General features: G+C 40.9%; 1 protein-coding gene across 5 annotated transcripts in view; it reads left to right on the forward strand.

The window, feature by feature from the left end:
• LOC141098559 (cytochrome P450 2K1-like) overlaps nucleotides 1–20,120 on the forward strand; it is a 111,729-nt gene that overhangs the window by 43,215 nt on the left and 48,394 nt on the right. For all 5 annotated transcript variants that reach the window (XM_073586454.1, XM_073586453.1, XM_073586455.1 and 2 more), the window contains exons 3-4: nucleotides 15,553–15,715; nucleotides 18,109–18,258. In XM_073586454.1, coding sequence (XP_073442555.1) covers nucleotides 15,553–15,715; nucleotides 18,109–18,258 — 313 coding nt within the window. The remainder of the gene's footprint in view (nucleotides 1–15,552; nucleotides 15,716–18,108; nucleotides 18,259–20,120) is intronic.

Consider the following 20,120-nt stretch of genomic DNA (forward strand, 5'->3'; position numbering starts at 1 on the left):
TGTTCAGTATAGTGGGTATAAATGTATTAGAATGATTGCAATATTTACATACGTGCAAATAGTCAAATGAGTTATCCAAACAATAAAATGATGTAAAAATCCAAATATCCCTTCAGGGTATATATCATGAAATTAAAGTACAAGTATACAGTTGTGCATTCAAATAAATGATTGTAAGTCGTACTCCCCACTAAGGCCCCATGGGGATAGGGTTTGTAGCTGGTGAATCCAGTAGGATTCTCTTTTCTTCAATAAATGGATGCGGTCACCTCCTCGTCTAGATGACAAGATATGCTCAATTACCTGCAATTTTAATTGGGCAATAGTGTGTCCCTTTGTTATGGAGTGAAATGATAACGGTAGTAGCATATTTTCGCAGTGGATAATCTATTTATGTTTTGAAATCCGATCTTTTATTGGCTGTGTTTTATTGGCTGTCTTGACCACTTCTTTCGTAAGCTCAACTCCTTTTGGCTGGGCTTATCATTTACAATGACTAGTGACACACATCAAGTGAGTTTTTTGGACACTTTAGTACTTAAAGAGGAACACGGGGTAATCAGTACTAATCTATATACCAAACCGACAGATCGCAATAGTCTCCACTTCAATAGTCTCCATCCTTTGTCAATTAAATAAGCTATACCTAGTTCACAATTTATGAGGATACAGAGAATTGTAACTGATCCGGTTAAAAGTAGTCAGAGGATTGAAGAGATGCACAACAAATTTGAGGAACGCGGTTACCCCTCGGCACTACTAGCGGAAGCTGGGAAACCATCCATTATTCCACACCGGTCTGTTGATAAACGGTTCCCTTTAGTTCATGCATATCACCCCTATGTACATAACTTGCATCAAACAATAAGGAAACACTGGGATCACCTTAGGACAGCATACCCCAATATCAGTGAGTTCAAACAGCCCTTTTTACCATGTTATAAACGCCTTCCTAATATTCGACTCGCTTGTGAGAGATGACATTGGCACTAAGGGACGTGTCTCCACACAGAGATTTCTCCAATATCCCAAGACTGGCACATACCCTTGCCTGCATTGAAACCAGTGCAACAATGTGCTGAAGGGTGACACCTTTTATCACCCCCATTCTGGTAAGAAATATACGTTGAGGGATTTTTCCACTTGCTACTTATCTTGCATCGTTTATCTTATTAAATGCCCTTGCGGTCTATTGTACATAGGGGAAACAACACAGCCAATAAAAGATCGGATTTCAAATCATAAATAGAATATCCGCTGCAAAAATATGGTACTATCGTTACCATTTCACTCCATAACAAAGGGACACACTATTGCCCAATTTAAATTCCAGGTAATTGAGCATATCTTGTCATCTAGATGAGGAGACGACCGCATCCATTTATTGAAGAAAAGAGAATCCTACTGGATTCACCAGCTACAAACCCTATCCCCATGGGGCCTTAGTGGGGAGCACAACTTACAATCATTTATTTGAATGCACAACTGTATACTTGTACTTTAATTTCATGATATATACCCTGAAGTGATATTTGGATTTTTACATCATTTTAGTGTTTGGATAACTCATTTGACTATTTGCACATATGTAAATATTGCAATCATTCTAATACATTTATCTCTACAGAGTCGCCTATACTGATTGTACTACGCAACCTCTCTGCCTGACCTGCCCTCCTGGACCTAATGGTTTCTCCCCCTGCTCGACTGACTCATAAACTCTCTAGTTTACAACAAACAGCACTATGTTCCCAATTTCCCATGAATTCTGCGCATATCCAGGAAAGATGGCGCCTGGAACCAAGCTTCTGGCTTGGTAGTACGCACTGTGAGGTCACTTCCTGTGACACACTTCCTGTTTCAGTGCAGACACTTGTCCTGCCCTTCTTCTTTTAATAGCGTCCAAAACACACCTCTCTCCACTCCAACAAGTGGCGGACACCGCGTTGAGAGCAGGGCATACCCACCACTAATCACCACTGGTAAGATTTATATACTTTAGTTAATTGCTATACCTGGCATTAACACAGCATATATCCTATACAGGTCCGTTCCACTATACCATCATCTGTAATAATATTGGTGACACAAGGCATACAAGTGAGGCTCATTTTTGATTTCTATACAGACATATGTTGCAGTTGTGCGCAATTTAATCTCTCTCCATATACTGATTTTACACCCTATATTTTTATTCATCTCAGGTCATCCCTTCCTTGAATATAGTGGACTCTTGAATCCTATAATTAATGCACCACAGTAATTGGGAAGGTGCAATATACATAAGATTTTCTTTTTCCACAATTTTTTACAATAGCTCCTCACTTTATATTTCACATTATATCTCTAGAGTCAGAATACTTACTATCTATTAACCAGGACCTCTTTGCGGAAAACCTATTCTTTGGCAGGTATGTTGGCTTAATCCACATACTTACCCTCGTTATATCTATTCCTACTGAAAATATCAATTTTACAATTCCAGATCATAAGTACCCACTATACTGAACACTACACCACTGAGCAGTCGGGTAGGTATCCCTGTTCCCTTCCTGTCGCTATCCTCTCTTATCCCCTTCCCCCACCTGTCAGTATGCGACTGTATAGTTTTAGATGCATGATATTCAATTGTCATTCTCCATTTATATTTGGTCTCACAATTTTTCTTGATTTTCATTGATGAGATGTGACATCTACAGTGTGTGTATGTATATATATATATATATATATAATTTTCTTTCACTTTGACACACGTTTGTGGCAGTACTTTGATGAAGGTCCATTCTGAGACCGAAACGTTGTATTTTGGACTGCATTAAAATTGCTCCCCAGTACATTAAGTTGAGTGCCAAGTTTTCTGTGTGTACTATTTGACGGTTTGGGTATCGGATACTTGAGCACCACTCACAGCTGTGCCACGATATATCTTTTATATTTGAAAAGGTTGGCTTATGTGGATATTCTACAAATGTTTGATAGATGTGGTTCTCACATCTGAAACCCCAACCATCATCAAAATTAGGTCTATTGATGAGCGAGCATGCTCGCCACTATTCGGTGCTTGCCCGAGCATCGCAGTTCTTGCAATGCTCGGAGCTTGCCAAGTATTAAAGGCGTTGCTTGGCGGAAGCTCGGGTCCTCTCCCTGCATGTTTGGCGCTATTTAGAGAGCCAATGAACATGCAGGGATTGATTGTCTGCCACACACTGTAATGCTGCAGCAATGTTGGTTGTGGCATTACAGTGATTGGCTGGCTGCATAGCATCATCAAGTCTATTTCAGACCTGCCGCCGCCAAGCTTGTCACATGCTCGGTCTGTGTGTGTGCATGTGTGGGGGTGTCTGCATGTGCGTGCGGGTGTCTGTGGGTGTGTGCGAAATCCAATGGAGCTTTTTTTTGGACTCCGTGCGCTGCTTTAATAATATACAGGATTACAGTTGAGATGAAAGATCAATGTTTTTATTCCCAACGCGTTTCGAAGTATGAGCTACTTCTTCCTCAGGGGATGACAGACATGAAAAAATAGCGCTGCTTCCAGACTAAATACGCTCCACATTTGAAATTTGGCGCCAATAGTCACATGTTTTTACAAGAGGTCAAAGTTGATATTATGACGTAAAACTTGGTAAAGTGGTAAAGCACGATCTTGAAAATCCTTATAAAATAACATATTCATTTATTTATTCACAGATAACATTAAAATTTAAAAAAGAGGAAAGAAGAATTTAAGAAAAAATATTTAAACAAACGGAAAAAATAAAGTTGTATCAGAAAAAGTTACGAACCAGTCGAAAAAATCAGTATAGAGAAAAACCAGCAGAGCACTCTATCCACTACACCAGAAGGGCAACAGATCTCCGAAAATCCGCACTCCTCCAAGAAGAACATTTTTTTTTTAAATATAAATTATGTATGGAAATATATTTATATATTGCAAATGTATATATTGTATTAAAAAAATCATATGATCCTCCTAAAAACATGAGAACCAAGAATGAAAAATAATAATAAAATGAATAAATATTTATATATTGTTTGCGTATTAATTAATTAATAAAAATCCATTTATTAACCCCATTCATACCAGATCCATGAGAAGTAATCTCCAGCGAGAAAACATGCCGAATTGTTCTACAAAAAGACGTTCTTGATCACACTTTAAGGGAGAAAAAAGAAAAAATACCAATAAATCCTTTTTGCAGAAGGCGCTGAAATGATGACTCCAGTAAAATCCACGCGGAAAAATCCGCGGGAGGATCCGCACCGTGTGCACATGGCCTAAAAACATCAAGGCTTTCCGTGGCATCCATCAAAGGAAAACAGACCCGCAGTGAAAAAAGCAACACAGAAAAAACAGGATCAGCTTCAAACAATAAAGGAATGCACATGTATAAAAGACATACACAATTATAAAAATAATAACCTTTGTTAAAAATAAAACGTCTGCCGGCACACAATATACTTATAGGCAAAAGTCGCAACCAAGAAATTGAGAATAAAACGCACCTGGTAAAAATGAAATAAATACAAACCATTTAAGTACAAGATATAAAATTCTTAGAATATAAATACTATCATAAATAAAATTCTTTCTTATAAAAATACTTCTGTTATTTCATTCCTTCCATGCGGTTTGAAAGTGTTTAACCTATAAATCCAAAAGATCTCCTTTCTATTTAAAATACAATCTGTTTAAATTCTATTTAAATGGTTTGTATTTATTGATTTTCATCAGATGCCGTTTATTTTTATGGTTGCGCCTTTTGGCTATATAATTATTTATATTTTTTTCATTTATGATAGTATTTATATTCTAAGAATTTTATATCTTGTACTTAAATGGTTTGTATTTATTTCATTTTTACCAGGTGCGTTTTATTCTCAATTTCTTGGTTGCGACTTTTGCCTATAAGTATATTGTGTGCCGGCAGACGTTTTATTTTTAACAAAGGTTATTATTTTTATAATTGTGTATAAGTCTTTTATACATGTGCATTCCTTTATTGTTTGAAGCCGATCCTGTTTTTTCTGTGTTGCTTTTTTCACTGCGGGTCTGTTTTCCTTTGATGGACGCCACGGACAGCCTTGATGTTTTTAGGCCATGTGCACACGGTGTGGATCCTCCCGCGGATTTTTCCGCGTGGATTTTATGAAATCCGCAGGTCAAATGACCTGCATTTTTCCTGCAAATTTTTTCCTTTTTTTTTTTGCGGTTTTTGTGCGGTTTTCCACCTGCGGATTTGTAGAATGGAGCAGGTGGAAAACTGCGGCAAAACCGCACAAAAGAAGCGACATGCACTTCTTTTAAAACAGCAGCAAATCCGCACTCATTTTTCGGCACCATCTGCACAGGATTTTTTTTTACCATTGATTTACATGGTACTGTAAATGTAAATCACAGTGCGGATCTGCAGCGTTTCTGCGCGGAAAAGTCCGCTGCGGATCCGCAGCAAATCTGCATCGTGTGCACATAGACTTACAAGGTGATTAGCACTGGAGTCATCATTTCAGCGCCTTCTACAAAAAGCATTTATTGGTATTTTTTCCCCTTAAAGTGTGATCAAGAACGTCTTTTTGTATAACAATTCGGCATGTTTTCTCGCTGGAGATTACTTCTCATGGATCTGGTATGAATGGAGTTAATAAATGGATTTTTATTAATTAATTACTACGCAAACAATATATAAATATTTATTAATTTTATTATTATTTTTCATTCTTGGTTCTCATGTTTTTAGGAGGATCATATGATTTTTTTAATACAATATATTCATTTGCAATATATAAATATATTTGCATACATAACACTGGGGAACAATTTGAAAAAAAATTTCTGTTGAGTTAGGTTATTGAGCTGATTTATACTAAAATTGGCATGCTGATTCCAAAAATGTAGTCAGTTTTTTTCTATCACGTCAAGTTTTTCCTCCTCAACTTACCTGCCATAGAAGCACAATTGCACTGATTTCTGTAATAAGACTTGTCATCTGAGTACAATTCGACTCATATAGAGCTACGTGGCAACTTGTAAGAGTAGTCACAACTGAGACAGTGTGGTGAGAGGTGTGTACAGCTCCCAATACGTCATAATTATCAATATCTTTACACAAAAAATGTATCATAGTAGGAATAAATAGGATTTGTGATAGCTTTTCTCTTTACATTGGGCGCTTAGTTGTAATTTATATATCTTTTATGATTTTTTTCTTTGTTAGTTTTCAAAGCTTGTAACTTTCCATCTCAGTGTTTTATTTAGTTATGTACATATTTTCTTTGTTTCAGATCATATCTGCTCCTTCTTCCTCTCGTCGTAAATGCCTAAACAACCCTGACTCCTTCTGCTATATTTGTGGTGTTTTCACCATTCCAGTTCAAAGGGCAAACATCAGTGCATTTGTCAAACAAGCATATTTTGCATATTTTAAATTAAAAATCGGTGATCAAGATAAGCCATGGGCCCCTCACATAGTGTACAAGCAGTGTGTCGAGAGTTTACGGATGTGGACCAAAGGAACACGTGAAAAGTTGGCATTTGGTATCCCCATGGTGTGGAGAGAGCAAAAAAGTCATTCCACAGACTCTTACTTCTGTTTAGTGAAAACACCAGGATTTAACAGGAAAAATAAAAGTAAAATAGAATATCCAAATCTACCGTCAGCTATCAGACCAATGCCTCATTCAGCTGAAATTCCAGTGCCAGTTTTCAAACAGCTACCATCTCTAGAAGTTCTGAGTGATGTTGACGAACACAGTGACAGCAATGATGCAGAATTTGAAAGTCACAAGGATTCAGTTCGCAAGGGATTTGATCAGCACGAGTTAAATGATTTAGCACGTGAATTGGGCTTATCAAAAAAAGCTTCAGAATTACTAGCATCAAGGCTGAATGAGAAACAGTTACTTGAACAAGGAGCGAAGGTATCATACTTTCGTACTAGAGAAAGTACATTTTTGCAGTACTTTCGGTGTGACAGCGGTTTTGTGTTTTGCCATAATATTCCTGGTTTACTACAAGAATTAGGGCTTTCAGTGTACAATCCAAATGAATGGCGACTGTTTATTGATAGCTCAAAGTGGAGTCTTAAGTGTGTCCTTCTACACAATGGCAATTTATTTGGTGCAGTCCCTATTGGGCATTCTGTCTCTCTTTGTGAAGAACATGGAGATGTAAAGAGAGTTATTGAGTTATTGAAATATGACACACACAATTGGATCATCTGTGTTGACCTTAAAATGGTTTGCTTCCTTCTTGGTCAGCAACGTGGGTACACAAAGTATCCCTGCTTTCTCTGTATGTGGGATAGCAGAGCTCGAGAAAAGCATTGGGTTGAGTCGAATTGGCCTCCAAGATCTGGTCTTAAACCTGGAGATCCTAACATTCTACATCAGCCACTTGTTGACAGGAAGAATATACTATTCCCACCTCTGCACATAAAACTAGGTCTCATGAAGCAATTTGTAAAAACATTGCCAACTGACGGCGACTGTTTTAAGTACATCATGTTGGCACTTCCTGGACTGTCCATTGAAAAAATCAAGGCTGGTGTGTTTGATGGTCCACAAATTCGACAGCTCATCAAAGATGAACATTTCACCGGGACTATGTCAGATCTTGAGAAGAATGCTTGGTTATCATTCAAAGACGTCGTCAAGAACTTTCTTGGAAATACACGTGCAAGTAATTACAAAGAAATTGTTCAGAAACTATTGGAGAGCTACAAAGCGCTTGGTTGCAACATGAGTATTAAACTACATTTTCAGCATTGCCATCTTTCCGGAAAATCTTGGTGCTGTTAGCGATGAGCAAGGTGAACGATTTCACCAAGATTTGAAGGTTATGGAAGACCGTTACCAGGGTAGATGGGATGTACATATGATGGCTGACTATTGCTGGAGCATCAAACATGATTGTCCTCAAGTTAAACACTCCAGAAAAAGCTATAAATGTACATTTTTACCTTAAATACTTGCATATATATATATATATATATATATATATATATATCCTTTGTAAAAAACATGATAGTGTTAAAAAACATATTTGTCATACCTATTTCTTATATATTTCATTTTTTGTTCATATTTGTACTATTTAAAAAAAAAAAAAAACTTTTTAGGTACAGTAGTTTACGTATTTTTGAGAAGACAAAAATCCTATAGTTCAAAAACTTGACGTGATAGGGAAAAACTGAGATCATTTCTGGATTCAGCATCCAAAAATTAATTAAGAACAGTTGTCTGACCTAACTCCTAAAAAATTGAGTTCCCCAGCGTAAGGCTAATTTCACACTTGCTTTTTTTTCCAGCGCGTTTTTAGTGCAAAAAAAACGCATAGAAAAAACGCATACAAATGCATACAAACGCTGCGTTTTTTTCAAGCATTTTTATGCGCATGCAGGAAAAAAATGCAGCGTTTTTGTGCGTTTGTATGCGTTTTTTGTGCGTTTGCGGTTTTTTACAGATTTTTGGACAACCCCCCAAAAAAGAAAAAAAAAACATTCAACAACACACAAGACCAATGGGACTTCATTGTGGGTGTGGTATGTTAATATATAGACCCTGTCTACAGTATTCTTCCCATTTGCTTGATTCTTCTCGTGACCATGGATCTGCGCTGGAAGAGTTTTCACTTCAACTTGGATTTGGACATCGCGATGGCTCAGGCGTATGCAGTTGCTTGCCATGAACAAAGGAAGAGAGAGAGGCAGCGAAGACGGCAGCGGCGGCGTATGTGGATACATCCGATTGTTGAACTCCGGGAGAGCCGTGGGGCATACCACACCCTCTACAGCGAGCTCCAGGCAAACCCGGAGAAATTTACAGATTATATCCGGATGTCCCAAGAAAGTTTCAGGGATTTGCTTGCTCGTGTCCAACAATCCATCCGGAGACAGGACACACAGCTCCGTTGTGCGATTCCTCCTGAGGAACGGCTACTGGTGACATTACGGTACGTAATATTTAAAAACCAAGGGGTGCGGTCTGATTGCTTTTTTTTTAAATTTAATATTCAAAACCTTGGGTAATTAGTTTTCGTGAATGTACTAATATTTTATTTTATAGTTTTTTAAAATAATATACATAAATGTTAATTTAACTTCTTTCTCTGTTCACAGATTCCTGGCAACTAGAGAAACCCTATCTTCACTACACTTCCAGTACCGTATTGGAATCTCTACCTTGTCTGGTATTGTTGCGGAGACCTGCCGGGCTCTCTGGAATGTTCTTTGTCCAGAATTTATGCCCCTGCCCACCGCTGAAAAGTGGATGGAAATTGCTGACAAATTCTGGACAGTATGCAATTTCCCCAACTGTTTGGGAGCTGTTGATGGTAAACACATACGGATCATCAAACCCAAAAGAACGGGATCTGAGTCAATGGGGAATACAAGTCAGCATTGAGTGGATGAATGTAATCCGCTCAATTCCAACTTTTATTTAAAATTGTGGTAGTGTAGAAATAAACATTTTTTAAGAAAAACTTATTTTTTTAGACAAGTTTCAACAGTTTGTTTTTCATGAAACCAGATTCTAGTTGGTAAAACTCGAGTTATTACACTAGGCCTTGGTATGACTATACTAGGCCGTGGTATGACTATACTAGGCCGTGGTATTTCACATATGAGTATACTAGGCCTTGGGCCTACTAGTATAGTCATATGTGAAATACCACGGCCTAGTATAGTCATACCAAGGCCTACTGTAATAACTCGATTTTTACCAACTAGGATCTTGTTTCACGAAAAACAAACTGGTGAAACTTGACTAAAAAAATTGAAACATTTTTTAAGAAAGAAACTTATTTTTTGAGACAAGTTTCAACAGTTTGTTTTTCATGAAACCAGATTCTAGTTGGTAAAACTCGAGTTATTACACTAGGCCTTGGTATGACTATACTAGTCCGTGTTATTTCACATATGACTATACTAGGCCTTGGGTTGGTTTTTAACATGTATTTACCCATCAGTGTGTGTGACCGGCGCAAACAACATTAATCAAACTTTGTAATGGTGAACCACAAATGTAAATTTATTTTTAACCACAAAAATAAACAAAAAAATTATTTTTTTCGGCGTTTGGGGGCAGATGGCTTCAATTTGGGGGTGTGCAGGGAATATGCAACACTTGCAGTTGAAGACGGTGTTTGAGGGGAAGGGGCAACAAAACTTGTGGGGGAAGGTAGTCCAGTTAAGGGAATTAAACTAGGAACACTTGGAGGAGAGGAAATCTGTTCAGGTACATTTGTTGTAATGGCATGTCGCCGTAGGCTTGTGTGCCTGGACCGACTTTGGCCCAATGCCCGCCTTGATTGATTTCGCCTTGAACTTGGGGCAAATATTGAGTGTTGGTCCCCCGTCTGCTGGGGTGGCTGCTGCTGCTGCTGAGGTGGCTGCTGCTGCTGCTGAGGTGGCTGCTGCTGCTGCTGAGGTGGCTGCTGCTGCTGCTGTGGTGGCTGCTGCTGCTGCTCTTGGTTGGCAGTGCTCGTCCTTGCAGGAGGACTGGTGGCGGCAGTGATGGTCCAGGTTTGCGGAGTGGTGGTGGCAGGGCTACTACATGTTGTTGTAGCGGCAGGGCTGTTCCATGTTTGCCTAGTGGTGGCTGAGCTCCACGCATGCATGGGAGTGGCGGTGGTGCTCCAGACAGGAGCAGCGCTTGCCATGGTGGTGTCGGTGAAGTGACCAGCTGCACTCAGACTTGTGGTGGTGTAACGGTGGGTGTCCTGGCATTGAATAGAGGTGTCCGTGCAGTGGTATGCAGCACAAGTCGGTAGTGAGGTGAAGCGAGTCAATGGTGGCACAGGTGGAAATGACACCACTGACTGCTGACCGTACCGATTATGCTGCATAGCCTGCAAGAAAGCATTGTTGCAGGCCTGCAGCACATTCAGCTGTTGCTCAGGACTAAGGTGTTCCGCCATGCCCTTTTCAATCTTACTAAAAAAATGGTGTGCTGGTCTGTTGAGGTTGGCCTCCAGACGGTCAAGGCGCTGTTCTACAGAATTGAAGCGGTGTTCAAAGTGGTTAAAACCACGTTCCATGAGTGCAAAACCGCTTTCAACTCTGTCGGACAGCGACTTGAGGCTGGAATTAAAGGCCTCGCTCAAATGCATAAACTCGGGCAAGACATTCCTGTCCAAGGCCCTCTGCCGCTGGCGGGTAGTGCCCGCATAACCAGTGGCAGAGACCTGGGACAGGGGAACACCTGATGGCCCAGCTTCCTGGTCACCAGCTGTGTGTGTGGCTGACCTGCAAGGTGCTTCCTGGCTGTCGGATGGCTGGGACGGGTCAGAGGACGTCCGAGGAAGGACCGCTCTAGGGCCAGGTTGCAGGGTGCTGCTACAGGTGCTGTGGAAGAAAGGAAAATCATTACTACCATGCCTTTACAAGAAGCATCAGCTGTGGATTAGAAAAACACAGATTAATAAAACTAAAAACCCAAAATTTATAATACTTACGATCTCGTGGCAAGGACCGGTCTTAGGAACTGCAACGCGTGATAGTGACGGTATCTAGTTCTGGTCCTTGACGCAGATCCACTGCGAACCTGGCCCTCAGCACGAACATCACTGTTGAAGCGGTCCTTGATCGAACGCCAACGTGGTCGGACTTTGTCCACTGTTGGGAAAAAAAAAACAGTGCCATCAAGGACAACAGTCACTGCGGCACAATACAGCAATACAATACTCAAAGCAGTCACTGTAGAGCCTGATGGTACTGTTGGGTTTCCTGCTAGAATATACCTAGCATGAAACCCAACAGTGCCGTCAAGGACAACAGTCACTGCGGCACAATACAGCAATACAATACTCAAAGCAGTCACTGTAGAGCCCGATGACACTGTTGGGTTTCCTGCTAGAATATACCTAGCAAGAAACCAAACAGTGCCGTCAAGGACAACAGTCACTGCGGCACAATACAGAGCAGGGAAATACTCACTAAACGCCTTTTTGGAGGATGCTGTGGCGCTGTCCCAGCCATCCATCAACGCTGCGGCCACCTCATTCCATAGCCGCCGGGTCACCACATTGTCCTTGTACAGCCGGTCACGGCTGTCCCACAACGGCGCACGCTCCTGGACCAGGCTGATGAGCTGCTCATTATCCAGGTAGACGTCTTCATCCCGTTGTGGAACCTAGACAAAACACATTCATTAGAATAATCAAATTTAAATTGAATAAAAAGTTACAAAAAAAAGAAACATAAAAAAGAGTAAAAATAGAAGATAAAAAATAAAGAACATTACAAATCATTTGATACATACATTCCGTATCACCACCGGGACTTGGCTTCGCTGCTCCTGCTCTTCGCCCTCAGTAGTCCCGTCCGCAGAAGATGATGATGTCTTAAAAAAGTTGAAAAAAACGTAAGAGATTTGGAGTAGCAGCAGATATACTTACCAGATGCACGAAAATAATCACCTCACGGTCTGCTTGCGCCAATTCCTGCCGCGATGGGGAATATTCTGATTCTGAAGACATATTGCATGTAAAAATAATATAAATCATTAGTACATACATAATTTAAAAGGACAGGCATATGATGTAATACTCACATTCTTGACGCTGATAGAAGATGGGTTCCTTGGTGACTGTCTGCTCTCCAATCTGTCAGTGTAGTAGTGGCAGAGTTTTGGCAGGCACCTCCTTTATATAGACTTTTTTTTTTTTGACTTTAGAATTTTCTAACTAGTGCAACTAGTGGACACCACCAAAAAAACGCAGCGCTAAAAAAATGCATACATGCGCATGCCAGTGCGCACGTATGCGCATCCATAGGCCATAATGGCCATTTTTAGCGCAAAACGTGCGCATACGTGCGCATGCGCTTTTTTGCAGTGCTTGGGCGGACCAAAAAATGCAACATGTAGCGTCTGTAAAATACAAACGCACACCCCAAAAAAACGCAGCGCATGAAAAACGCATACGTGCGCATGCCAGCGCGCACGTATGCGCGACCATGTTAAATATGGGGGAAAAAAACGCATGCGCACGTATGCGTTTTTTTCAAGCGCAAAAAAACGCAAATGTGAAACCAGCCTCATTTATATTTAAAAAAAAAAAAAAAATTTTCTTCTTGAAGGAGTGTGGATTTTCAGAGATCGGTTGCCCTTCTGGTGTAGTGGATAGAGTGCTCTGCTGGTTTTTCTCTATACTGATTTTTTCGACTGGTTCGTAACTTTTTCTGATACAACTTCTTTTTTTCCGTTTGTTTAAATATTTTTTCTTAAATTCTTTCCTCTTTTTTTAAATTTTAATTTTATCTGTGAATAAATAAATGAATATGTGATTTTATAAGGATTTTCAAGATCATGTTTTACCATGTGATAGATTTATACGTCATAACATGAACTTTGACTTCTTGTAAAAACATGTGACTATTGGCGCCAAATTTCAAATGTGGAGCGTATTTAGACTGGAAGCAGCGCTATTTTTTCATGTCTGTAATCCCCTGAGGAAGAAGTAGCTCATACTTCGAAACGCGTTGGGAATAAAAACATTGATCTTTCATCTCAACTGTAATCTTGTATATTATTAAAGTAGCGCACGGAGTCCAAAAAAAATCTCCATTGGATTTTATACTTCGGCGGTCATTTGTCTGACCCTTGGACGTGCAGCAGCTTATCATCAATCCTATGTGCCTTTTCTCTCCGACAATGGGTGAGTAGAATTTATATATTTCTATTATCTTATCATCGGATAAGACGCTATTTGCGCTTTTCTGTTCCTATAGTGCAAATCATTGTGGGTGTGTGCGGTAATGCTACCACTGGTACTGTTGGTCACAGCGCTGCGGGATCATTCCGCAGCTGACTGTGACCCACAGCAGTGAAGCAGGCTTGGCCTGATGAGACTACTGCTCCCATCCGGCTATCTCTGGTGTCACTGATAACAGTGACAACAGGTGCCGCTGTTGGGAGAGTAGTGTCATCTGCCGGCACTTGTGCTCACTGTTAAATCAAAAGTTAAATTACATACATATTCATTATTGACATAATACATTCATATTCACATAGAAATAACAACACATTATACAAGTGCTGTGCAAATTAATTGGGAAAAAGCATTTTTTTTAAGTAAAATCGTAAGTTGGTTACCAGTTAGTGATTCAAACCAATTTTAACTGTTTTGAACAGGTGTGAGTGCAAGTTCAAAGCAGGTAAAATTGATTTGAATCACTGACTGGTAACCAACTTGCAATTTTACTTAAAAAAATGCTTTGTCCCAATTAATTTGCACAGCACTGTACTCACTGCACACCAAGTCCCTGACGCCCTCGACTCCTAGAAATAACATAAAATAATAAACCAACATATACTTCCTGTCCGCTGTAGTCCAAGGTAATCCAGATTGTCCCACAGCGATCTCATGTGTAGAACAGCCATATCGGGAGATGTGTCCACTCTCCTGACCAGCGATACACTGACCGGAGTTAATTGCCCCCGCAGTATATCAGCTGATCGGCTCTGTGCTGTCACTAACGGCACTTATGCGTGGGAAAGTTTTCACAAAGCGTTAGTGCTGCAAAGTGAGAGCACCAGAGTGATGAACTCCACTACAGCTCCATGATACAATGTGGGAGATATTAGCTCCTGTCAGTGTATCACCGGAGCTGTGTAGAGCGGTCACATTTCCCCATGTGATGGTTCTAGACGTGAGATCATCGTGGGACACTTGTTCAATGGACTACGGTGGACAGGATAGAATTATATGTTGGTTTATTATTTTATTTTTGTTGCAGGAGATCTGGAAGTCAGGGATTTTGTGATGCAGTAAGTATGGTTTATTGACCATAATATTATAGGATTAGTAATGGATAGGTGTCTTATAGATGCTTCTCCATTACTAAGCCGTGGGCTTGATGTTATCAGACAATGCAAAGGTGACATTAACCCCACAAATATTACCCCACTTGCCACCGCTACAGTGCAAGTGGGAAGAGCAAGGCTAAGTGCCAGAATTGGGGCATCTATAAGATGCACCATTTCTGGGGAGGCTGAGAGCTGATGTTTTAAGTCTAGGGGGGCCAGTATCCATGGCCCCTTTCCAGGCTATTAATATCAGCCCGCAGTTGTCTGCTTAGCCTTTGCTGGTTTTATTTTATAGGGGAACCCCATGTCAATATTTTTCTGGGGTTCCCATGTAAAATAGCCAGTAAAGGCAAAGCAAACATCTGTGAGCTGATATTAATAGCCTTGGAACCTTTATGGCTATTGGCTCCTTCCGAGAATATTAACATCAGCCCTCAGCCATCGACTTTCCCTCTGCTGGTTATGAAATTTACTTGGGAGCCCACAGAATATTTTTTTTATGTTTTGAAATATAAACAGATATTGCGGTTCATGAAGATTTCGTGTATGTGTGTCTTTATTTAACTCTTTATGTACCGTTTTATTAATGAGGGCATCTGGCTGACACCTGTTCATTACTAAACCTCGTGCTTGGTAATATATATATATATATATATATATATATATATATACATACACACAGTATTTGTAACAATTATAGTGTTAACCATTGTTTCAAAAATTAATTTATTTTTGTATTCACAGTTATCTAAAACGTACGGTACCATCTTTAGCATCCAGGTAGGCCTCTCAAAATTGGTTGTCCTGTGTGGTTACGATACCATTAAAGATGCCTTAATCAACCACGGGGAAAAATTTATCAACAGGCCTGTAGAATCTATATTTTCTAAAACCACAAAGAATCATGGTAAGTGCTTTGTCTACTAAAATAAAACCTGCTATTTGCCATAAAAATGTCATTTTTTTCCTGGTGTAAATACCACCGTCTTCATGAATCCAGTGTCGTTTTCCTTTTCTTCCCACTCTTTTCTGTTCCAGAGATATGGCCTCCACTAACCTGTATATTTCTAGTCTTGTTTGACAAGGGGGCATGGACCTCAAGAACTCACCCACAAGGATCAGTTGCACTCTGGATTGTTTAGAATGGAAATCTAGAAAATTGGAACTGCATTACTGCCATAGAACATTGATTAAGTGCTATATTATGCACATGTTTAATGTTGGAAAATGGGAAATGCAATATTGCTATAGGAAAATTTACAATAAAAAGAAGGTACTTAGCACATAAATTGGCCAATGTATATGAGCCCAACTGCAACATCAATGCGTACCTTACAGTTGGGTCCCTGTCCTGATGAGACACCTCTCTTGGACTAAAAAGCCTACAATACCTTCTTTTTACTGCAAATTTTCCTATAGCAATATTTCATTTCCAATTTTCCAAATTTCCACATGTACATAATATAGCACTTAACCAATGTTCTATGGCAGTAACGCAGTTCCAATTTTCTAGATGTACCATTCTAAACAATCCAGAGTGCAGCTTTGCATTTTCTTAGAATTGTTATGTTAGCTGGCGCCTATTCACACTAGTTGGGATGTGCTGGTCAGTTTTTTTCTGTTTGTGGCTAATTTAAGTAGATTTATAGACACGGAAGAAAGAGCCATATCTCAGGAATGGCGAGGCGCCGGAACAAAAGAAAAGCATTGCCAAATTCAGGTGAAGACAGACATTTACAGGTAGTCTTTAAGGATATTGTATATCACACTGTAGATCTTTAGATCCCTTCCTTTAAGACATACTCACCAGTCCTAAGTATAGAGTATATTAGCATTTTTATTACCACTGATCACATATAAGTCAATTGCATGACAGATAGATAGACAAGGGATATGGAACTCATTTTCACAGAAGGCTTCATCCCCATTATGGTCTTTTTCTAAAATTCGCTCGAAATTGCAAGGGCTCATGGAGATGTCCATGCAACACAAAACTGGCCAGGGGCCTCCCGACCTGAGTGTGACAGCTTCATAATTTTTTATGAGGTATTATGGCAATAAGAGAGCTATCCTTGGGTAACTGGGCTATAAGAGAGTTGTCCCTGGGTAGTAAGGCTATAAGAGACATTTCCTTGGGTTGTAGGTCTAAAAAAGAGCTGTTTCTGGTTAAGTAAGATGGCTATAAAAGAACTGTTCCTGGGTAGAATAGCTCTAAGAGAGCTGTCTTTGGGTACGATGGCTATAACAGAGCTGTTCCTGGGTAGGATGGTTATAAGAGAGGTGTTCCTGGTTTGCAAGGCTTTAAGAGAGCTGTTTCTGGATAGGAGGGCTATAAGTGGCTGTTCCTGGGCAGAAGGGCTCTAAAAGAGCTTTCTCTGGATAGGAGGGCTATAAGTGGCTGTTCCTGGGCAGAAGGGCTCTAAAAGAGCTGTCTCTGGATAGGAGGGCTATAAGTGGCTGTTCCTGGGCAGAAGGGCTCTAAAAGAGCTTTCTCTGGATAGGAGGGCTATAAGCGAGCTATTCCTGGGTAGTAGGGCTAAGAGCACTGTCTCTGGGTAGCAGGGCTAAAAGAGCTATCCATGGTTAGAAGACCTGAGAGAGCTGTCCCTGGGTATAAAGGCTATAAGAGAGTTGTCCCTGGGTAGTAGGGCTATAAAAGAGCTTTTTTTGGGTAATAAGGCTATAAAAGAACTGCCCATGGGTACTAAGGCTATAAGAGAGCTACCCCTGTGTAGTAGGGCTATAAGAGAGCTGTCCCTGGGTAGTAGGCCTAAAAGTTCTGTCCATGGATAGTAGGACTAATAGAGCTGTACGGAGTTCAGAGTCCATGATGAACTTCTCCCTGTACTTTTAAAAATGTAAATGGCCACCATATTACTGGATTCATTTGAGGGTCAGGAAGGTGCTAAAAAAATAAAATATGTGTATTCCACCGCAGTCTTCTGTGCCAGTCCTCATTTCCTCTCCTGAACAGTAATCGGGCCTTGGGGGGTTGTAGCGATGGAGTAAGTTGGATGATTTACTTTCTTAAACCATTCCCCTCCATTTGTAATGTTTTGGGGTTTAGAGAGATATCAGTACATAGTAAATATCTTTTCACAGCCATCTTGGCATGTTGAATTGGACCGACTATTTTCGGACTGAAGCTAATTTACCATCCAAATTTAGCGTATCTGCCTAAATCAGAATTTGGGAGGTTCACTCATCGCTAGGGATGTCCCTTGTTAGCATTTCAGAGATGTCCATACCAGTTGTCTTATCTTATGACACAGCAATGTAACATGTCTTTGTTATATTCAGGCATCATACTTGCCAATGGAGAGAACTGGAAAGTGATGAGAAGATTCACTCTGTCCACATTACGAGATTATGGAATGGGAAAGAAGGGTATCGAGGACAAGATTACTGAAGAGGCCGCGTCTCTGGTGCAGAAGTTTAGGACATATAAGGGTAAACTGATGTTCATCATTTTATTAAAGCGGTGTCTGGTGTAAAAAACTAATTTTCAAATACCTTAGGCTAGTTTCACACTAGCGTTTTTGCCCACAGCGCACGGCGCCACTAAGCCCCGCCCCCTCCGGTCATCTCCGCCTAGTGTCGCACATCGCTGCATGCGATCTGCACACCCTATCTTTAGCATAGGGTGCGCAGACTGTGCGCTAGTAGGATTTTGCGTGCGCTGCGCCCTTTTGACGGTGCTCCGAGCGCACCAAAATGCAACATGGTGCATTCGGTGCACATTGGCACACCGTCAAAAGGGCGCAGCGCCCGCAAAATCCTACTAGCGCACGGCCAGCGCACAGTCTGTGCACCCTATGCTAAAGATAGGGTGTACAGATCGCATGCAGCGATGTGCGACACTAGGCGGAGATGACCGGAGGGTGCGCGGCAGGGGGCGGGGCTTAGCGGCACCGTGCGTTGAGGGCAAAAACGTTAGTGTGAAACTAGCCTCATTGGCAAAATCTAAGTTATAATGGGGTCCAATGTTCAAGATTCTACTTTTTGGTCTTCTAGTGAGGCGGGAAAGATCACTGTATGACAGAGCAGCATGTGGACATAGTCTATATTATGTCTGCAGTCTGGTCCCTTACAGTATCATCACTTTCCCATAGTACATTCCTCACTTCCGAGCATCAGTGCCGCAACACGGATCCCTGCACTCCATAGAGCCCCATGTTAATTCCAGACGTGTAGCTGTGGATCCATGCGTCTCCCTGCGCCTGCGTGATTTTCAGATGACACAAAACTGCAACAAGTTGCGTTTTTGTGCATCTGATAAAATATGCAGACACACGGATCTGTGGGAAAACGGTGACAACTGGATGCACACGCAAGTCCCATCCGTCACCACTGAAAGTCAATGGAGACGAAAACGGATCCGTGTGCATCCAAAATATGCAAGTGTGAAACCAGCGTAACCCTATAAGGCCATGTGCACACGGTGCGGATTCTGCTGCGGATCCGCAGCGTTTCAGGCTCTGCGGGTCCGCAGCAGATTTAGGTGCGTTGTACAGTACCATTGTTTTCAATGGTAAACTGAAAAATGCTGTGCACATGCTGCGGATTTATCCGCTCGGATTTGCTGCGGGTTCAAATCCACAGCATGTCAGTTCTTTGTGCGAAATCCGCTGTGGTTTCAAACCTCCATTGTAGAGGTGTGAAACCGCAGGCTAATCCGCAGGCCTTTTTTACCTGCGGATTTTTCCAAATCCGCAGCACCAAAAATTGTGTGTGCACATGGCCTAATTATTGGGGCTGGACCTAGATCTCTCCACAGGTTTTTGCCTGAAATCACTTTATTATATTGCTTACCCTTACCCTACCCTCAGCAAGAACTGACGCTTCTCCCTGTAGGGTTTCTGTCCTGTGTGACTGTCCTGAATCCTCCTCACTCAGTGCTGCACTGCTGCTGCTGCTGATGCTGAGCTGAGTCGGCTGACTTTAACTAATAGTATACTATAGTATAGTATATGTGAGAGTCTACATGAGACCAATTTGCTGAGTCACTTGAGTTTAACCCTTCTACAGTCACATGCCATATACTGTATGCCATGCATGCATGTCTGAAGCTAGGAGGAGTATATCACTTTAAATATTTCCACTCCAGCACAGACAGCACACATTTCCCCCTCTCTCCTGACAGCTCCTCCCAAATGAGTCACTGCAGTGCCTGGCGCCAGAAAAAAAAAAAAACAGCTCGTTCACAGTGCAGAGCCGGCTCATTTCATTCACAGCAGGAAGCCGGCTCTTTGAATCGGATCCTTCAAGAAAGTTATAGTTTTGTTAAAATGATCAGAAATACTTAATACATC

Source organism: Dendrobates tinctorius, unplaced genomic scaffold, assembly GCF_039654945.1.
Source record: "Dendrobates tinctorius isolate UK_male_01 unplaced genomic scaffold, ASM3965494v1 ptg000093l, whole genome shotgun sequence".
Classification (NCBI taxonomy): domain Eukaryota; kingdom Metazoa; phylum Chordata; class Amphibia; order Anura; family Dendrobatidae; genus Dendrobates; species Dendrobates tinctorius.